Source organism: Cherax quadricarinatus, chromosome 46, assembly GCF_038502225.1.
Source record: "Cherax quadricarinatus isolate ZL_2023a chromosome 46, ASM3850222v1, whole genome shotgun sequence".
Lineage (NCBI taxonomy): Eukaryota > Metazoa > Arthropoda > Malacostraca > Decapoda > Parastacidae > Cherax > Cherax quadricarinatus.
In genome coordinates, this window is record NC_091337.1 from 19087096 (window position 1) to 19109090 (window position 21995).

Genomic DNA, 21995 nt, shown 5'->3' on the forward strand with positions numbered 1-21995 from the left:
ACTTCAAGAGCAAGAGGCCAGACCTGGGGAAACTGGTTCAAAGGAGGGGAGAGAGAAATTGAAGGAATTGCCTACTTCAAAGATTAAGGAAATGTGTGCAAAATGGCTTGAAGTGCAAACCTTTTTTGATGAAAATCACCCTCACACAGCTATTGCAAGCCGTGCTGGTGACTGTTACAATGACACTGTTGTGAACCACTTTAGACAAATCTTAAAGGAACGAGAGGTACAGGCCACTATGGACAGATATGTTGTGCGAAAGAAGTCCAGTGACTCTGAAGCTGGTCCTAGTGGCATTAAAAGAAGAAGGGAAGTAACCCCAGAAAAGGACTTGCTACCTCAAGTCCTAATGGAAGGGGATTCCCCTTCTAAACACTAACACTCTCTCTCCCCTCCTCCCATCCCATCAATCATCACCAGATCTTCAATAAAAGTAAGTGTCATGTAATTGTGCATGCCTTTTTCAGTTTGTGTGTACTAAAATTAACATTTTTTTGTGGTAAAAAATTTTTTTTTTCATACTTTTGGGTGTCTTGCACGGATTAATTTTATTTCCATTATTTCTTATGGGGAAAATTCATTCGCATAGCGAACATTTCGCATAACAGCCAGCCCTCTTGCACGGATTAAGTTCGCTATGCGGGGGTCCACTGTATTTGTCATCCTCAGCTTCATAGGGGTATGCATTTTCGGTGTCAGTTCCACCATTATCCCCATAATGACCATACATGATAGAACAGTCAATCAGGTTCTGCTCAGAGGCTTGCCAGTTTACTAGTATGTCAGAAGTGTATGCTGACTCCTGCTCAGGGACTAGCTTATATGACAGAGGCTAGTATGTCAGAAGTGTATGCTGACTTCTGCTCAGGGACTAGCTTATTAAACAGAAGCTAGTGTCTCAGAAGGCATATGCAGGCTCTTGCTCAGGGATTAGCTTGTAAGACAGAGGCTAGTATGTCAGGAAGCACACATGAAATACTAATGCTGGGAGTGAAACCTTTTCCAGGCATCAAGAACAGCGACATCTTAAAGAGGATATGGAGAGTTTCTGTCTTTCCCTCCGAACTGTCCATCGCGTCTTCTCTCATATGTCCCTCTGCTGGACATGTGTACCTTCAAAATGACCTTTATTCCAGGCGATGAAGGAAGTTCTGAGCAAGATACTCAGAAGAAAAGATGCAGGAATATCTTGGGGTTCAAATGAGCCGTTCCTCTATGCCTCCTCGCAGCTGAGTCACAACACAAGTTGCTGGAGCAACGACTCAGACAGTAACAGAGACAGGAAGACAACCGCTGGCTCACACATGAGGAAAACAACATGAGAAAGCACATGTTGTTTGCCATGAGTGCTTCTGACAAGTCCGACTCAGACAGTGACTTCCCCGACTTGGACATCCTGTCAAAAGCACTGTTAATGTCTCTTCAAGTGACAGTAGTTTGACAACTCCTTTACTATTCCCTTAGGCAAATTCCTGTGAAGAATTTTATGTGGTGTCACCAGTGACTGTAGCATGTCACCCGTGACTGTAGCATGTCACCCGTGACTGTAGCATCATCCGTGAGTTCTCTCTCCAAGAGTACCCTTTACAGTTTTGCCTCATCTCCACTCAACACTCATTACAGAGGGCCAGAGGTGATAACACAATCTCACACCACACACTTTTTGTTTCCATTAAAGCTTGAAAAATACAAGTTTTGTTTCTCATCTTAGTCTTTGATGTCTCCAAAATGTCAATAATAAGACCAGTGAGACCAATAGCACTACAAAGATTTCTGTTTACAGAAATCGCACAAAGAGGCACCAGCAGCATCAGCTAGAGCCGTAGCTGAACCAACAATGCCAACAAGGCCGCAGAACAAATTGATAAAGCTCATGTCAACCTGCAGCGAACATCAAGGAACCAGAGTAGGCTCTGTTCCTAAATGTCATCGCTTTAACTTGCCTTTCAGTGTAGCAACTAGAATTATATGCTTTGTCCCAGAGCAGCAGTGACTAACAGAAAATGACTGTAAATAAAGGGTCTTGGTTTTTATGAGGGGCACAGACAGCAGCACCAATCATGCTAGCTCCCATCGTGTGGATGCTCTTGGCAGCACTGACACCCAAGGAGACAATCAAGCCAATCGTTGATGCTCCAAACGTATAGGGAGGCACTTACCAAAAACCTGCCAAAATCAATCCTTTCACTCTGCCCAGTAATGGTGTCGCCAATACCAATAGCAATGGGGAAGAGAAGGTAGAGACAAAGTCTATACTCAACATAGTTCCTTATACCCCGTGGTTGCTTGTCTTCTGGGTGAGTGGTAAGTAAGAGCCAAACATCAGTAGTCATCATGCTGGGAGTCAGTATTAATACTCAAGTCAGCAACTTCCCGTTCTAAAGATTTCTCTATACAGATTGCCATACTCTAACTTTTTTAGGTCATCCATTTTAACCAGAAAGAAGGAACTTCCATTTGTTGTGGTAATATACTGCATCGATCCTTTTTCTTGGGTCAGACTCCTGGATGCAGGGCATCCATTTATTGGGTGGAATATAGATCAGACTCCTGGACAGGCCCCCATTTGTTGCGTATGGAGCGTTTAACATTAGGCCACACTGATCCTTGATGGGGTATCAGTTGCGATGTTGGCTCTTTGTCTCGGGGAGAACTCCAATAGCAACAAGGTTTTAATGCAGCAAATATAGCCTTTTTAACCAAAGACTTTCTTTGTTAACCTTCTTACTTTCTGTAGGATGACCAAAACTCACAAGTGAAATCCATGTCTTTAATAACAATAAAACTTGGATAGGATCCTCATATCTCTATGAACCATAATCTTAATATAGAGCAATAAAATTACTTATCTTTTTCCTTTAAACATAAAGGGTACAATTATATATACACAGCTATTGTTACGACACAAGCGTTTACTGGGAAGACATAATTCCCAGTAGTAGAGTTAGGCAATCAATATATGATATGAAGTAACTGATACTTGCTAACGTAACCCTTATCAATGTCTTCAACGAGACATTAAATTCAAATTATCCATACAGGAAGTTTCATCAATAATCCCATGCAAGGGATCTGTATATGAATAGAGAACTCTAGAAATCACAGATCAGACTAGGTGTGAGAGTACAAGGCAGAGTACTACTCCGGAGTGAGTGTGTGAACCTACTGCCTATACCATTGAGTGGTAAGCTGATGTCAGGTTGGGTCACATGACTTTGAGGGAGACAGGCCAGTACCTGAACTAGTAACCGGCACTCTAACTGGTGGTTTCCCACTACATGAAAATCACATGCTTAACCCTTTGATTGTTTCGGCCGTATATATACGTCTTACAAGGTACCGTGTTTGACGTATATAGTATACTCATAAACTCTAGCGGCTTCAAATCAAGCAGGAGAAAGCTGGTAGGCCCACATGTGAGAGAATGGGTCTGTGTGGTCAGTGTACACCATATAAAACAAATCCTGGAGCACGTAGTGCATAATGAGAAAAAAAAACTCCGACCATTTTTTTTAATTAAAATGCCAACTTTGTGGTCTATTTTCATATAGTATTTATGGTTGTATTCTCGTTTTCTTGGAAAACATATTATAGAAATAGAGGTGATTTTGATTGGTTTTACTATAAAAAGAACCTTGAAATGGAGCTCAAAGTAGGGGAAATGTTTGATTTTTACTGATGTTCAAAAGTAAACAAATGATGTCATTGTCCAATAAATGTCCAAGTAGCCATTCTAATATGCAGTCATGAATGGGTTGACATTATTTGTACAATTATTACAATATTGCAGTAGTCTGCATAACAGTAAATCTTCTATTTTTTGTTTGAATAAAAATTCAAAATAGAAAGCAAGAGTAATATCAGAGGGGCCTGGAGACATGACTGATGAATAAAGAAAATGTTATTTTAGAGCTAGGAATGTCTGCATTGTTCATTCTGGACCTTATTTTGAAATTGTCACATTTTTTAATTTTCATGAAATTGGCCAAATTGCAAATTTCTGACCACATTATTGGGTAGTTGAGATTGGTAAATGGGCAGTTTCTTGTACTCAAGCGATAGAAAAAATTGAGTTCTAAACAAATAGCTATGAGTTTGGTCAACTGGAACAATGGAATTAGCCAAAAATAGGGCTCAAATTGGGCGAAATCGCCTATTTGTAAATATCGCTGAGGTCGCTAACTTCACTAGAGCGTCAGTTTTCTGACACTCTAGCATCAGTTCTGTCAGTTTTCCATCAAAATACATTTTTTTTTTTTTGGTGCCATTACAATCCTTAAAAGATTCTCTATCATTTCATAAGAAAAAATCATTTTTTTTTTTTTTTTTTAAATTTTGCAACACCAGGAGACACCTCAGGATTGGGGGTTGCGACAGTCAAAAGGTTAATATAATGCCAAACAAAACAACATAATATAATACAATATTAGCATTAACATATATACAATAAAATGTTGGGCATGGGCATAATTCGCAACAAATGATAAGTTTGAAATTGGCTTGTAGTTGTTTACATCTGTGGGGTCACCACCTTTGTGTATTGGTGTGACCCTGGCTATCTTGAGTAGTGCCGGGAAAGTACTGGTTTCTAGTGATTTGTTAAAGAGTAATGAAATAGCAGGTGAGAGAACATGAACCACTCGTTTGTACAATAATGGAGGAACTTGAGCCAGATTTCCTGATTTATTTTTAAGTGACTTAATAATCGCAGTGACTTCTGTGGGCTCGGTAGGTGCAAGATAGGAGGTTGAGAAATTCTCATCTAAGTAATCGCTTGCTTGTGCGTTGGTACCTGGAATTTTACTGGCGAGATTTGATCCTATAGTTGAAAAAAGTCATTTATCTTGTTAGTTGTATCAGTAGGCTGTTGTTGGGCTTCATTTGGTTTAGTTTGGCAGCATTGCTTTAATTCTATTTTCACCACTGCAAGTGCACATTTTGCTTCTATGGTTCTTCATTTTAGATTAAGTGTCGTGTCTACAAGTTTGTTGCTTAATTCTACAAACAGTATCCTGAACTCCACAAAGATCTGTACCATATTAAATATGTTTTGTCACTTTGAAATTTGAGTAGTGTTTTAATTTTACCTTAGAATACTGTATTCTAACATCATATATTAATTCTGTCAACAGTTCTGTTCCAATGATCCAGATACCTTCGTGGAGGCATGTAGGCTTGCAGCACCAAACTGTGATGCTGTTGATTTAAATTTGGGATGCCCTCAGGCCATTGCTCGCCGGGGACACTATGGAGCCTTCCTTCAGGATGAGTGGAGCCTTATACGCACCATGAGTATGTTATTTATGCTTTTGTAAACTGTACATAGAACTGTTTTGCATTACCTTATTACTACATGGCATTTTATCTTAAAGTGATGCAGTTGAGAATACTTTTTTATCATGGTTACTGGTTAGTAATTCCATAGCAAAGTAAAGAAAGGTGCATTTTATCAATCCTATGCAAAATGTGTGCAGGCCCTGATCCACTGGGAGGCCTGGTCTGGTACTGGGCCATGGGGGCATTCATCCTTGGAACACTCTCCAAGTATACTTCAGAACCAAAACCAAATTAACATTATGAGTAGCCCAAGGATCAGGTAATATTTGAGGCCTCCCTCATAATTTATGTAATCATAAAAATTCATTAGGAAAATTGCAAGTAATTATCATATACTGTAGTTACAAGTGGCAACTTCATTCAATACAGAAACTAATTTTATATGAAAGCACATTTTAATATCTTTCCTGTTACAGCACCAAAAAATAATACTTTAACACTTTCATCGTCTCTTATGTAGATCTACATTATTGATGTCAGGGTTGCATATGTAGATCTACTCATAAATTCTAATGTCCTCAGATTTGGCACTAGAGGCCTGGTAGATCTGCATGTAAGAGAATGAATCTGTGTTGTCAGTGTGTGTATGTGTGTGTGTGCAGTATACAAAAAATCAGGGCTGCCACAGTACATTGTGGGAACACCATCTTTAGTACACTTTGTTCATGATGCTACATGAACACAAAAGACTCACTCCCAGGCACATTCAATGGATTTTATTTCCCAGTGATAGCTCCATCAATGAGGATGATGGAACCGAGGATGAGTTCTCTGGTTTTGAACGTTTAATTACTGAAAGTGACACTCAGAAATCCAGAAATATCACTGAAAACCAGGGTAACCTACAACCATCCATGTCTGGGGTTTTTTAATACAGAACTCGCCCACCACTCTGTATTAGAAAACCTGTATTCATCCGTGGCTTGGGCACAGATGTGAGTACTGATGATGAATGTTGTGATGTGAACTTTGATTTCCTAGCAATCGATGACCAGTCCAGTAATAGTGAAGATGATTATTTGGCTGTGAAGCATCAATATTGCTCTGCACACAGTCTGGTAGTGTGTTTATTACTATCCACAGGGAACATAGTACATCCTGGGACCCAACACTGGTGACAGACAGTGATAGTGAGGATGATAGTGCATCAATTGATGTGGGTAGTAGCAGGGGTCAATGCTGGTGCCACAGGTGGTGGCACAAAGAGCCACTTGGCATCAATGCAAGTGCAGTCTGGGAGCCATGCTTCACAATGCCCACCCCAACAACCCACAGTGGCAGCCACCACTCTCACACAACCACTATTAGAACAACCATTACAACCAGCCACAGATATCCAGCAACTGCCTCCAGACTGTAACTGAGATTGGCAGGAGGACACAGATTTTGTGCCCAGTCCCTATCAGTATGAGGACACACAGTGGAATCCAGCCCAACTGTACCCTTGGGAATGATGCCAGTGAACTTGAATTCTTTGAGCTATATTTTGATGGTTTCTTGATGCAAATTATAGTGAGGGAAACCCACAGATACTTCCAGTATACAATGGCAAACACGTTAGTTTCACCACAATCGTGGCTGCACCAATGGAAGGACAGAACTTTGGCTGAGATGTATTTCTTCTTTGCCCCAATAATGTTTATGTCACATGTGTATAAGCATAATGGTTTAGCATTCTGGCTGACTGACCACCTTATATGTACTCCCACTGTCAGTGATCTCATCCCCATCAACAGACTTATTCTGCTGCTATGTATGCTACACTTCTCAGACAAAACCATGGATGTTTTTATGTATCGAAAACGGAAGTTCAGTGTGTATGTGTTATCAAAGAGTCTTTGAGCCTTTTCAAAAGCAGACTGTTGTTCAAGCAGTATATACAGATCAAGCAAGAGGAAATGCTTTGGTATCAAGCTGTTCATGTTTAGAAACTGGTCTGGTATTGGGTCTGATTATGTTCACAGGAAGCAAAACATTGAAAGATACCAGATTATTGGACATTTCAGGCGATGTGGTGAGAAAAATTATGGAATCTTATTTTGGTGAGGGGCATATATTATATTCAGTGATTTCCTGCATGTGAACATAATAGACGTGTGTGGTACAGTGTATGGAAAACATAAACATTTGCCCAGCTTCAAAACAGGCACTGGTACTAGTAAGGTGCAGGTGTCTCAAGCCTATGACATCATAACATTTCAGTGGTATGATAAACGTGATGTGATATTGCCGACATCAATTCAACAGCATGAAATGAAACACACTAGAAGGATGAATAGAGAAACTAATGAACCCATTCTGAGACCAGTTGCTGTCATGCATTACACTGCCAATATGCATTTGGTGGACAGATGTGACATGCAGACTGGATTAGCAGATTGTATCTGCAAGAGTTACAGGTGGTACATTAAACTCTTCTTCTATCTTGTGGACATTGCAATTCTCAGTGCATACCATACCATACCACCATATTCTCGCTTTTGTTTGTCTATTATCAAGCAAATAATACACAAATACCAGGTCACAACACCTGCATTACACATGTGCTGCCATACAGATCACCATATATCCTCTTATTTGAAGTTTGGTGATTACGACACTTCTTGCTACAAACAAAAAAAAATGGGCTCAGAATAGATATTATGGCTGTGCACACACAACAAGACACCCAATAAAGCAAAAGGATGCTCGTATGTGTGAAAAGTGTATAACATCACTGTGCTTCAAGGTCAGTTCTAGAAACATGACAAGTGTCTATAAAGGTATGTAAATGAAGGAAGTTAAAAGTGAACATAGATAAGAGAAAGATGATGAGGGTATCAAAGAAGTTAGGTAAAGAAAAATTAGATATCATGCTGGAGGGAGGGAGTATGGAAGAAGTGAATGTGTTCAGATATTTGGAAGTAGATTTATCAGTGGATGGGTTTATGAAGGATGAGGTTAACCATAGAATAGATGAAGGAAAAATGGTGAGTGGAGCATTAAGTAGGTTGGTAGACAGCAACCACCCAGGGAAGTACTACCGTCCTGCCAGATGACTGTGAAACAGAAACCTGTAACTGTTTTGCATGATGGGAGGATTGCTGGTTTCTTTTTCTGTCTCATAAACACGCTAGATAACAGGAATATCTTGCTACTCCTACTTACACTTTGGTCACACTTCACAGACATGCACATGCATATATATATATACATACATCTAGGTTTTTCTCCTTTTTCTAAATAGCTCTTGTTCTTCTTTATTTCTTCTATTGTCCATGGGGAAGTGGAAAAGAATCTTTCCTCCATAAGCCATGCGTGTCGTATGAGGCGACTAAAATGCCGGGAGCAATGGGCTAGTAACCCCTTCTCCTGTAGACATTTACTAAAAAAGAGAAGAAGAAAAACTTTATAAAACTGGGATGCTTAAATGTGCGTGGATGTAGTGCGGATGACAAGAAACAGATGATTGCTGATGTTATGAATGAAAAGAAGTTGGATGTCCTGGCCCTAAGCGAAACAAAGCTGAAGGGGGTAGGGGAGTTTCAGTGGGGGGAAATAAATGGAATTAAATCTGGAGTATCTGAGAGAGTTAGAGCAAAGGAAGGGGTAGCAGTAATGTTGAATGATCAGTTATGGAAGGAGAAAAGAGAATATGAATGTGTAAATTCAAGAATTATGTGGATTAAAGTAAAGGTTGGATGCGAGAAGTGGGTCATAATAAGCATGTATGCACCTGGAGAAGAGAGGAATGCAGAGGAGAGAGAGAGATTTTGGGAGATGTTAAGTGAATGTATAGGAGCCTTTGAACCAAGTGAGAGAGTAATTGTGGTAGGGGACCTGAATGCTAAAGTAGGAGAAACTTTTAGAGAGGGTATGGTAGGTAAGTTTGGGGTGCCAGGTGTAAATGATAATGGGAGCCCTTTGATTGAACTTTGTATAGAAAGGGGTTTAGTTATAGGTAATACGTATTTTAAGAAAAAGAGGATAAATAAGTATACAAGATATGATGTAGGGCGAAATGACAGTAGTTTGTTGGATTATGTATTGGTAGATAAAAGACTGTTGAGTAGACTTCAGGATGTACATGTTTATAGAGGGGCCACAGATATATCAGATCACTTTCTAGTTGTAGCTACACTGAGAGTAAAAGGTAGATGGGATACAAGGAGAATAGAAGCATCAGGGAAGAGAGAGGTGAAGGTTTATAAACTAAAAGAGGAGGCAGTTAGGGTAAGATATAAACAGCTATTGGAGGATAGATGGGCTAATGAGAGCATAGGCAATGGGGTCGAAGAGGTATGGGGTAGGTTTAAAAATGTAGTGTTAGAGTGTTCAACAGAAGTTTGTGGTTACAGGAAAGTGGGTGCGGGAGGGAAGAGGAGCGATTGGTGGAATGATGATGTAAAGAGAGTAGTAAGGGAGAAAAAGTTAGCATATGAGAAGTTTTTACAAAGTAGAAGTGATGCAAGGAGGGAAGAGTATATGGAGAAAAAGAGAGAGGTTAAGAGAGTGGTGAAGCAATGTAAAAAGAGAGCAAATGAGAGAGTGGGTGAGATGTTATCAACAAATTTTGTTGAAAATAAGAAAAAGTTTTGGAGTGAGATTAACAAGTTAAGAAAGCCTAGAGAACAAATGGATTTGTCAGTTAAAAATAGGAGAGGAGAGTTATTAAATGGAGAGTTAGAGGTATTGGGAAGATGGAGGGAATATTGTGAGGAATTGTTAAATGTTGATGAAAATAGGGAAGCTGTGATTTCGTGTATAGGACAAGGAGGAATAACATCTTGTAGGAGTGAGGAAGAGCCAGTTGTGAGTGTGGGGGAAGTTCGTGAGGCAGTAGGTAAAATGAAAGGGGGTAAGGCAGCCGGGATTGATGGGATAAAGATAGAAATGTTAAAAGCAGGTGTGGATATAGTTTTGGAGTGGTTGGTGCAATTATTTAATAAATGTATGGAAGAGGGTAAGGTACCTAGTTATTGGCAGAGAGCATGCATAGTTCCTTTGTATAAAGGCAAAGGGGATAAAAGAGAGTGCAAAAATTGTAGGGGGATAAGTCTGCTGAGTATACCTGGTAAAGTGTATGGTAGAGTTATTATTGAAAGAATTAAGAGTAAGACGGAGAATAGGATAGCAGATGAACAAGGAGGCTTTAGGAAAGGTAGGGGGTGTGTGGACCAGGTGTTTACAGTGAAACATATAAGTGAACAGTATTTAGATAAGGCTAAAGAGGTCTTTGTGGCATTTATGGATTTGGAAAAGGTGTATGACAGGGTGGATAGGGGGGCAATGTGGCAGATGTTGCAAGTGTATGGTGTAGGAGGTAGGTTACTGAAAGCAGTGAAGAGTTTTTACGAGGATAGTGAGGCTCAAGTTAGAGTATGTAGGAAAGAGGGAAATTATTTCCCAGTAAAAGTAGGCCTTAGACAAGGATGTGTGATGTCACCGTGGTTGTTTAATATATTTATAGATGGGGTTGTAAGAGAAGTAAATGCGAGGGTCTTGGCAAGAGGCGTGGAGTTAAAAGATAAAGAATCACACACAAAGTGGGAGTTGTCACAGCTGCTCTTTGCTGATGACACTGTGCTCTTGGGAGATTCTGAAGAGAAGTTGCAGAGATTGGTGGATGAATTTGGTAGGGTGTGCAAAAGAAGAAAATTAAAGGTGAATACAGGAAAGAGTAAGGTTATGAGGATAACAAAAAGATTAGGTGATGAAAGATTGAATATCAGATTGGAGGGAGAGAGTATGGAGGAGGTGAATGTATTCAGATATTTGGGAGTGGACGTGTCAGCGGATGGGTCTATGAAAGATGAGGTGAATCATAGAATTGATGAGGGGAAAAGAGTGAGTGGTGCACTTAGGAGTCTGTGGAGACAAAGAACTTTGTCCTTGGAGGCAAAGAGGGGAATGTATGAGAGTACAGTGGACCCCCACATCGATCACCTCCGAATGCGACCAATTATGTAAGTGTATTTATGTAAGTGCGTTTGTACGTGTATGTTTGGGGGTCTGAAATGGACTAATCTACTTCACAATATTCCTTATGGGAACAAATTCGGTCAGTACTGGCACCTGAACATACTTCTGGAGTGAAAAAATATCGTTAACCGGGGGTCCACTGTATAGTTTTACCAACGCTCTTATATGGGTGTGAAGCATGGGTGATGAATGTTGCAGCGAGGAGAAGGCTGGAGGCAGTGGAGATGTCATGTCTGAGGGCAATGTGTGGTGTGAATATAATGCAGAGAATTCGTAGTTTGGAAGTTAGGAGGAGGTGCGGGATTACCAAAACTGTTGTCCAGAGGGCTGAGGAAGGGTTGTTGAGGTGGTTCGGACATGTAGAGAGAATGGAGCGAAACAGAATGACTTCAAGAGTGTATCAGTCTGTAGTGGAAGGAAGGCGGGGTAGGGGTCGGCCTAGGAAAGGTTGGAGAGAGGGGGTAAAGGAGGTTTTGTGTGCGAGGGGCTTGGACTTCCAGCAGGTATGCGTGAGCATGTTTGATAGGAGTGAATGGAGACAAATGGTTTTTAATACTTGACGTGCTGTTGGAGTGTGAGCAAAGTAACATTTATGAAGGGGTTCAGGGAAACTGGCAGGCCGGACTTGAGTCCTGGAGATGGGAAGTACAGTGCCTGCACTCTGAAGGAGGGGTGTTAATGTTGCAGTTTAAAAACTGTAGTGTAAAGCACCCTTCTGGCAAGACAGTGATGGAGTGAATGATGGTGAAAGTTTTTCTTTTTCGGGCCACCCTGCCTTGGTGGGAATCGGCCAGTGTGATAAAAAAAAAAAAAAAAACATTATATTTGGAGGCAAAGAAGGGAATGTACAAGAGTATAGTGGTACCAACACTCTTATATGGGTGTGAAGCATGGGTTGTAAATGCTGCAGCAAGGAGGAGGCTGGAGGCAGTGGAGATATTATCATGTCTAAAGGCAATGTGTGGTGTAAATATTATGCAGAGAATTTGTAGTGTGGAAATTAGGAGGTGGTTTGGAGGTACTAAAAGTATTATTCAGAGGGTGGAGCAAAATAGGATGACTTGGAAGGTGTATAAATCTGTAGTGGAGGGGAGGAGGGGTAGGGGTCATCCTTGGAAAGGATGGAGGGAGGTGGTAAAAGAGGTTTTGTGTGCAAGGGTCTTGGACATGCAGTAGGCATGTGTGAGGCATGTTAGATAGGAATGAATGAAGATGAATAGTTTTGGGGACCTGACAAGCTGTTGGAGTGTTAGCAGGGTAACATTTTGTGGAGGAATTTAGGTAAACCGGTTAGCCAGACTTGAATCCTGGAGGTGGAAAGTACAATGCCTGCACTTTAAAGGAGGGGTTTGGGATATTGGCTGTTTGGAGTGACATCTAAACTGTCGTATCTGGGTGCCTCTGTAAAGACAGTCATTATGTGTGAATGATGGTGAAAGTGTTACTTTCTTTTTTGTGTCACCCTGCCTTGGTGAGAGATGGCTGTTGTGTTAAAAAAAAAATGTAAGCAGTAGTAATGTGAAACATTTGGATTTGTTAACATTGTTGTGTACATATGTTTTGTAAACAGTGTATTGATGACACTGTTAGTGCAAGTATTGTGTTGTATGCAATGGGTGTCCACTTGTACATTGAGCATGATATGGGTGTCATAATGTAAAAATTTAGAAGAACTCAGAAAAAAGTTAAAAAATAAACTGAAGTACTTCGGAGGATGTGGCAATCACTGATGTTGCTGTTGCTGGGTCGTCACCCTTCAAATTCATGTTTTAGTATCTTGGTAAATAGTGATAGGAAAAATCTTTTCTTTATTTCATTACCACCAGAATTTTTTTTTTTTTTTTTTTTTTTTTTAATTTTGACATTGTTAACACTTTTAACCTTGGGGTCCAGACAGTGAAAGGTTAAGGAAATACAGTTGGCCGTCATATAACACGGTACTTACATTCCTGAAAATGACATTTAATTAAAAATGGGTGTAAACTGTACTGAGGAACATATGGGAAAAATTGGATTACATTCATGATATTTGCCCCCTGCCCCCCATAAAAAAATAAAATTTATATAGTTATTTTGTTTGGTCAGTGGATATCACGGATCAGAAGCCTGAAAATTATATCCAGTAAAATAGTTCAAGAGTTGAGGCAGGTGCCATCATTGCACAGTAGGTTATCATGAAAAACAGACTTTTTTTTTTAGGTGAGGAGCTAATAAATATACCATTCTCGTAGATCAAAGAATCTAGTGAAGAATTCTCTAGTGATTAGTACTTTGATAGATTTACAAGTTGTGTGCTATTTTCTGATGACAGTGATGCAAGTTGAAGTCAAGCATTCCATCACAGCTAGCCAGAAGCTCCTACAGTAATGAAGATTTAACAAAGTAATGAAGTAGAGGTGCATGAAGAATGTTAGAGTTGTAAATTGTCAGCAAGTATCTTTTCAGATTTAGGGTGACTGGGAAGTGGAGTGATCTCAATGAAGGATAGGTGGAGGCAGGCTTCATACTTAGATTTAAGAGTAGGTATGATAGGGCCCACCAGGCTAGGAGGGAGTAAATTTGGCAAGCGGCAAGTCCAGGAGCTAAGACTTGATCCCTGCTACCACATGCAGGTGAGTACATGTATACATATTCACATGTATATATACACATACATGTGTATATAAGAACACACATGTACACAAACATTCATAAACATACATTTTGCATATGCAGATGTATATAGACACATACATGTATACATTCAGGTACATATGCAGAAACATATTGTATATATGTGCACATGTACACACACGAACCTAATTATGATGTCCATCACAATGAAAAAGTGTGTGCATGTGCGTGCATGTGTGTGCATGTGCGTGCATGTGTGTGCATGCTCACCTACACATAAAGAAGTGTCTCACAAGTGCCAGAACCATTTGCAAAGACAAAGAAAACTCTTCTGAGAAAACAAGGACAGTATCCACTAATGTTTTACTCATGGGGGGTAAGATCATAGTTGAGAAATCAGCTACAGGTTGCTCATATAAACTTGAACTACTTGCTGAAATCCTTAGCAATGCAAGCCTTTATGAGACTCACTGACTCACTGTTGCCATTAGACTTTGTGTAATTAATAATACAAATCCTACCCTAGTTATCTTTATATTTTTTTATGTGCTATTACATTATTATACTTTTAAAATTTTCCTTTCTTACCTTTTAGAAGTTTAAATGACTTTACATTCAAAGCAATATCCCTTACTTTTTTTTTTTAATAATTTTACTGTTCTGCTCAATTTTTATTTGTCATATTTTTTGTTGCTTCATTAACAGTATTCATATAAAGCTTAAATATTCCCTAGCCACAATTTATCTGTCTAAAATTAGCTTTCATAATTAATATAAAAAATTCATACTTTGTCGTTATTTCTCATAGCAATCATTCTGATTACTTTGTAAAATGGTCCTTCACTCTCCATTTGTACTGTATAAAATTTTATTTTTAATATTTTTTAGTGTATTTCTTTATTGTTCTGCATTCTACAGTTTTCAAGAATTTTTACTACTTCAAATTAAAAGTGAACGTAGAAAAGAGCAAGGTGATGAGGATAGCAAAAAAAATTAGGTAATGAAAGATTGGATGTCAGATTGGAGGGAGGGAGTATGGAGAAGGCGAATGTATTCAGATATTTGGGAGTGGACTTGTCAGCAGATGGGTCTATGAAAGATGAGGTTAATCATAGAATTGATAAGGGAAAAAAGGTGAGGGAGCACTGAGAAGTCTGTGGAGACAAAGAACATTATCCATGGAAGCAAAGAAGGGAATGGATGAGAGTATAGTGGTACCAACACTCTTATATGGGAGTGAAGCATGGGGGGTGAATGTTGCAACAAGGAGAAGGCTGGAGGCAATGGAGATGTTGTGTCTAAGGGCAATGTATGGTGTGACTATAATGCAGAGAATTCTTAACTTGGAGATTAGAAGGAGGTGCGGGGTATCTATCCAGAAGGCAGAAGAAGGGTTGTTGAGGTGGTTTAGACATTTAAAGATGGAACAAAATATAACTTGGAGGGCATATAAATGTGTAGTGGAAGAAATGTGGGGTAGGGGTCACCCATGGAAAGGTTGGAGGGAGGGGGGGGTAAAGAAGGTTTTGTGTGTGAGGGGCTTGGACTTCCAACAAGCGTGCATGAGTGTGTTAGGAGCGAGTGGAAATGAATGGTTCTTATGACAACATGCTGTGGGAGTGTGAGTAAAGTAACATTTATGAAGGGATTCAGGGAAACCGTTTTTTTTTTAATTGTAGTTTAGTCATGCCTCTTGCAAGACAGTGATGGAGTAAATGATGAAAGTGTTTCTTCTTTTTCGGGTCACCCTGCCTTGGTGGGAAATGGCCTGTGTGTAATAAAAAAAATTAAATAAGTAAGACATGTGAGATAATCACAAAATTTACTCCTGTCCCAATTAATTTGCACACTGTCACTATAAGTATGAATATGCTGCAATGTTTAAGTAGACATAAGATTCAGGTAGTAGGTTGGTAGACAGCAACCACCCAGGGAAGTACTACCGTCCTGCCAGATGACTGTGAAACGGAAACCTGTAACTGTTTTACATGATGGTAGGATTGCTGGTTTTCTTTTTCTGTCTCATAAACACGCTAAGATAACAGGGATATCTTGCTACTCCTACTTACACTTTGGTCACACTTCACAGACACGCACATGCATATATATATATACATACATCTAGGTTTTTCTCCTTTTTCTAAATAGCTCTTGTTCTTTTTTATTTCTTCTATTGTCCATGGGGAAGTGGAAAAGAATCTTTCCTCCGTAAGCCATGCGTGTCGTATGAGGCGACTAAAATGCCGGGAGCAATGGGCTAGTAACCCCTTCTCCTGTATACATTTACTAAAAAAGAGAAGAAGAAAAACTTTATAAAACTGGGTTGCTTAAATGTGCGTGGATGTAGTGCGGATGACAAGAAACAGATGATTGCTGATGTTATGAATGAAAAGAAGTTGGATGTCCTGGCCCTAAGCGAAACAAAGCTGAAGGGGGTAGGAGAGTTTCAGTGGGGGGAAATAAATGGGATTAAATCTGGAGTATCTGAGAGAGTTAGAGCAAAGGAAGGGGTAGCAGTAATGTTAAATGATCAGTTATGGAAGGAGAAAAGAGAATATGAATGTGTAAATTCAAGAATTATGTGGATTAAAGTAAAGGTTGGATGCGAGAAGTGGGTCATAATAAGCGTGTATGCACCTGGAGAAGAGAGGAATGCAGAGGAGAGAGAGAGATTTTGGGAGATGTTAAGTGAATGTATAGGAGCCTTTGAACCAAATGAGAGAGTAATTGTGGTAGGGGACCTGAATGCTAAAGTAGGAGAAACTTTTAGAGAGGGTGTGGTAGGTAAGTTTGGGGTGCCAGGTGTAAATGATAATGGGAGCCCTTTGATTGAACTTTGTATAGAAAGGGGTTTAGTTATAGGTAATACATATTTTAAGAAAAAGAGGATAAATAAGTATACACGATATGATGTAGGGCGAAATGACAGTAGTTTGTTGGATTATGTATTGGTAGATAAAAGACTGTTGAGTAGACTTCAGGATGTACATGTTTATAGAGGGGCCACAGATATATCAGATCACTTTCTAGTTGTAGCTACACTGAGAGTAAAAGGTAGATGGGATACAAGGAGAATAGAAGCATCAGGGAAGAGAGAGGTGAAGGTTTATAAACTAAAAGAGGAGGCAGTTAGGGTAAGATATAAACAGCTATTGGAGGATAGATGGGCTAATGAGAGCATAGGCAATGGGGTCGAAGAGGTATGGGCTAGGTTTAAAAATGTAGTGTTAGAGTGTTCAGCAGAAGTTTGTGGTTACAGGAAAGTGGGTGCAGGAGGGAAGAGGAGCGATTGGTGGAATGATGATGTAAAGAGAGTAGTAAGGGAGAAAAAGTTAGCATATGAGAAGTTTTTACAAAGTAGAAGTGATGCAAGGAGGGAAGAGTATATGGAGAAAAAGAGAGAAGTTAAGAGAGTGGTGAAGCAATGTAAAAAGAGAGCAAATGAGAGAGTGGGTGAGATGTTATCAACAAATTTTGTTGAAAATAAGAAAAAGTTTTGGAGTGAGATTAACAAGTTAAGAAAGCCTAGAGAACAAATGGATTTGTCAGTTAAAAATAGGAGAGGAGAGTTATTAAATGGAGAGTTAGAGGTATTGGGAAGATGGAGGGAATATTTTGAGGAATTGTTAAATGTTGATGAAGATAGGGAAGCTGTGATTTCGTGTATAGGGCAAGGAGGAATAACATCTTGTAGGAGTGAGGAAGAGCCAGTTGTGAGTGTGGGGGAAGTTCGTGAGGCAGTAGGTAAAATGAAAGGGGGTAAGGCAGCCGGGATTGATGGGATAAAGATAGAAATGTTAAAAGCAGGTGGGGATATAGTTTTGGAGTGGTTGGTGCAATTATTTAATAAATGTATGGAAGAGGGTAAGGTACCTAGGGATTGGCAGAGAGCATGCATAGTTCCTTTGTATAAAGGCAAAGGGGATAAAAGAGAGTGCAAAAATTATAGGGGGATAAGTCTGTTGAGTGTACCTGGTAAGGTGTATGGTAGAGTTATAATTGAAAGAATTAAGAGTAAGACGGAGAATAGGATAGCAGATGAACAAGGAGGCTTTAGGAAAGGTAGGGGGTGTGTGGACCAGGTGTTTACAGTGAAACATATAAGTGAACAGTATTTAGATAAGGCTAAAGAGGTCTTTGTGGCATTTATGGATTTGGAAAAGGCGTATGACAGGGTGGATAGGGGGGCAATGTGGCAGATGTTGCAAGTGTATGGTGTAGGAGGTAGGTTACTGAAAGCAGTGAAGAGTTTTTACGAGGATAGTGAGGCTCAAGTTAGAGTATGTAGGAAAGAGGGAAATTTTTTCCCAGTAAAAGTAGGCCTTAGACAAGGATGTGTGATGTCACCGTGGTTGTTTAATATATTTATAGATGGGGTTGTAAGAGAAGTAAATGCGAGGGTCTTGGCAAGAGGCGTGGAGTTAAAAGATAAAGAATCACACACAAAGTGGGAGTTGTCACAGCTGCTCTTTGCTGATGACACTGTGCTCTTGGGAGATTCTGAAGAGAAGTTGCAGAGATTGGTGGACGAATTTGGTAGGGTGTGCAAAAGAAGAAAATTAAAGGTGAATACAGGAAAGAGTAAGGTTATGAGGATAACAAAAAGATTAGGTGATGAAAGATTGAATATCAGATTGGAGGGAGAGAGTATGGAGGAGGTGAACGTATTCAGATATTTGGGAGTGGACGTGTCAGCGGATGGGTCTATGAAAGATGAGGTGAATCATAGAATTGATGAGGGAAAAAGAGTGAGTGGTGCACTTAGGAGTCTGTGGAGACAAAGAACTTTGTCCTTGGAGGCAAAGAGGGGAATGTATGAGAGTATAGTTTTACCAACGCTCTTATATGGGTGTGAAGCGTGGGTGATGAATGTTGCAGCGAGGAGAAGGCTGGAGGCAGTGGAGATGTCATGTCTGAGGGCAATGTGTGGTGTGAATATAATGCAGAGAATTCGTAGTTTTGAAGTTAGGAGGAGGTGCGGGATTACCAAAACTGTTGTCCAGAGGGCTGAGGAAGGGTTGTTGAGGTGGTTCGGACATGTAGAGAGAATGGAGCGAAACAGAATGACTTCAAGAGTGTATCAGTCTGTAGTGGAAGGAAGGCGGGGTAGGGGTCGGCCTAGAAAGGGTTGGAGGGAGGGGGTAAAGGAGGTTTTGTGTGCGAGGGGCTTGGACTTCCAGCAGGCATGCGTGAGCGTGTTTGATAGGAGTGAATGGAGACAAATGGTTTTTAATACTTGACGTGCTGTTGGAGTGTGAGCAAAGTAACATTTATGAAGGGATTCAGGGAAACCGGCAGGCCGGACTTGAGTCCTGGAGATGGGAAGTGCAGTGCCTGCACTCTGAAGGAGGGGTGTTAATGTTGCAGTTTAAAAACTGTAGTGTAAAGCACCCTTCTGGCAAGACAGTGATGGAGTGAATGATGGTGAAAGTTTTTCTTTTTCGGGCCACCCTGCCTTGGTGGGAATCGGCCAGTGTGATAATAAAAAAAAAAAAAGATTCTTATTGTGTGTTACTTAGATGTCTAAATTCAAATGAAAATCTCTATACTTTAAAAGCTGTGTTATTTCACATTTTACATTACTATGGAATGATTTGTGGTGAGAGGCTCTGAATAAATATATGTATATATTTTATTAATAACTTTTCATAGTAATGAGTAAAAATGATGTTCTTTTTGTCTGTGTGCTGCTGGACACACTTTTCCTTGGCATAGTCGAGCGGGCATCAGCGGAAGTTGATGTAGCAATCACAGCTAAGATTCGGGTGTTCGAGGACAAGAGCAGGACAGTGGAATATGCCAAGATGTTGGAACATGCTGGGGCTTCACTTCTCACTGTGCATGGCCGCACCAGAGATCAGAAGGGTCCACTCACAGGCCTTGCATCTTGGCCTCATATAAAGGCTGTTAAGTTAGTAACATAGTAATAACCTCATTCACTGTATCTGCATCTTAATCTATTTTTGCAAACAAATAATACTAATGCAGTTAATTATGTATTACCAAAAGGAGATAGCTCTAATGGTTGTCAATGATGTTTCTGTGTGATATCTTGAGAAATCAAATTACAGAACAGGTAAGACTTGAACCCATGGCAAGAGAGAGTCTTCAATGCTCAGCCCTGTGTGCTATCCACTGGATCATGCCATAAGGTTTTTACAGATGCATCCCACACCAGCTTGGGTGTGGTGTAGTTTAGCTCAAGTCTCTTCAAAGCTGCCATCGTGATTGAGTGGTTAACATACTGGCCTGTGAGTTTTAGGACTCACCATGGGTTCAAGCCCCACCCATTCCATGATTTGTTTGCAATCTACGTTATTAAAATGTTGTGAGCAGTATAAGGTATAAAATGCATATGTTAAATATTCATGATTGTTGACAAAGTCTTGCTGGTGTTGTGCAGAGAAGCAGTGAACATACCAGTGTTGGCTAATGGCAACATCCAGTACCGGGAGGATGTGGAGAGGTGCCTAGAAGACACGGGTGCTGATGGTGTTATGAGTGCAGAAGGAAACTTGCACAACCCAGCCCTGTTCACTGGGGTTCACCCACCTGTTTGGCAGATTGCTTTGGAATACCTCCAGTTGGCCATTCACTTTCCTTGTCCATCCAGTTATGCAAGAGGACATATCTTTAAACTGCTTCACCACTGGTATGTACATTACTGTATTTTTTAACTATTCATGAGAATTAATGGAATTTTTTAAGATAACCCAAGAAGAAGTATGCCCACATATCATAGTAGTATATCATATACAAGTAAAAATGTAAACTTGAAGGATGAATTATTTTGTAGAGGGACCATGGGACTTTTTTGGGGGGAAAGGGGGGTGAATATTTCACATCAGTACCTATATCTTTCTCAACTCTAATTCACCATCATCCTAGTTCACTGACTAACCATGATTACCAGTGTAGCCAGTGCACATGTAACTTATGCATACCATACTCTCCAGTTGCCATCACTCTCCTGCAGTTGAGTGCTCACCACTGCTTCTTGATTCTTGTTATCTGCCTCAGTTGGCTATGCCTTTTGGGACCTTATGGCTATCTTTAGGATTCATGGCAACTATTAATTCCCTTTCAATATTCCAATGGATGGCCAGTGGTTTGGCCCAACATAAACAAACTTTATTAAGTGGAGAGGTGATTGACATATGGAATAGATAGCAAGTTACTAAATGCTGTAAAGAGTTTTTCAAGGATAGTGAGGCTTAGTTTAGGGTGTGTAGGAGAGAGAGAGAGCAGATTACTCTCCAGTAAAAGTAGGCCATAAACAGGGATGTGTAATGTCACCATGGTTATTTAACATGTTGGGGAGAGGGGTGGGATTAAATTGGAGAATCAGTTATAAAATGGGAGCTGACACAGTTACTTTTTGCTGATGATGCTGTGCTTTTGGGAGATTCTAAAGATAAATTGCAAATGTTAGTGGATGAGTTTATGAGGGTGTGTAAAAAAAAAAAGAACTGAAAGTGAACATAGATAAGAGTAAGGTGATGGGGATATCAAACAAGTTAGGTTAAGAAAAATTGGATACCACATTATAGGGAGGGAGTATGGAAGAAGTGAATGTGATTGAATGTTTGGGAGTAGATTTGTCAGCAGATGAGCTTATGAAGGACAAAGTTAACTAGACAGGCCAGACAGACAAACATGGAAAAAGGTGAGTGGTGCATTAAGGTATCTGTGGAGACAAAAAACATTATCCATGGAGGCAAAGAAAGGAATGTATGAGAGTATAGTGGTACCAACACTTATATGGGTGTGAAGCATGGGTTGTGAATGCTGCAGCAAGGAGGAGGCTGGAGGCAGTGGGGATGTCGTGTCTAAGAGCAATGTGTGTGGTGTGAATATTATGCAAAGAATTCGTAATGTGGAAATTAAGAGGAGGTGTGATACAAAAAGTATTCAGAGGGCTGAAGAGGTGTTATTGAGGTGGTTTGTTCATTTAGAAAAGATGGAGCAAAATAAGATGACGTGGAGGATGTATAAATCTGTAGTGGAGGGGAGGAGGGGTCAGGGTCGTCCTAGGAAAAGATGGATGGAGGGGGTAAAGGAGGTTTTGTGTGCAAGGGGCTTAG

At 40.1% G+C, this 21995-nt stretch overlaps 1 protein-coding gene across 7 annotated transcripts in view; it reads left to right on the forward strand.

Annotated features, from left to right (window-relative positions):
- Positions 1-21995, forward strand: part of Dus1 (Dihydrouridine synthase 1) — a 154507-nt gene that overhangs the window by 65830 nt on the left and 66682 nt on the right. For all 7 annotated transcript variants that reach the window (XM_070094589.1, XM_070094590.1, XM_070094591.1 and 4 more), the window contains 3 exons: positions 5133-5292; positions 19627-19822; positions 20315-20563. In XM_070094589.1, coding sequence (XP_069950690.1) covers positions 5133-5292; positions 19627-19822; positions 20315-20563 — 605 coding nt within the window. The remainder of the gene's footprint in view (positions 1-5132; positions 5293-19626; positions 19823-20314; positions 20564-21995) is intronic.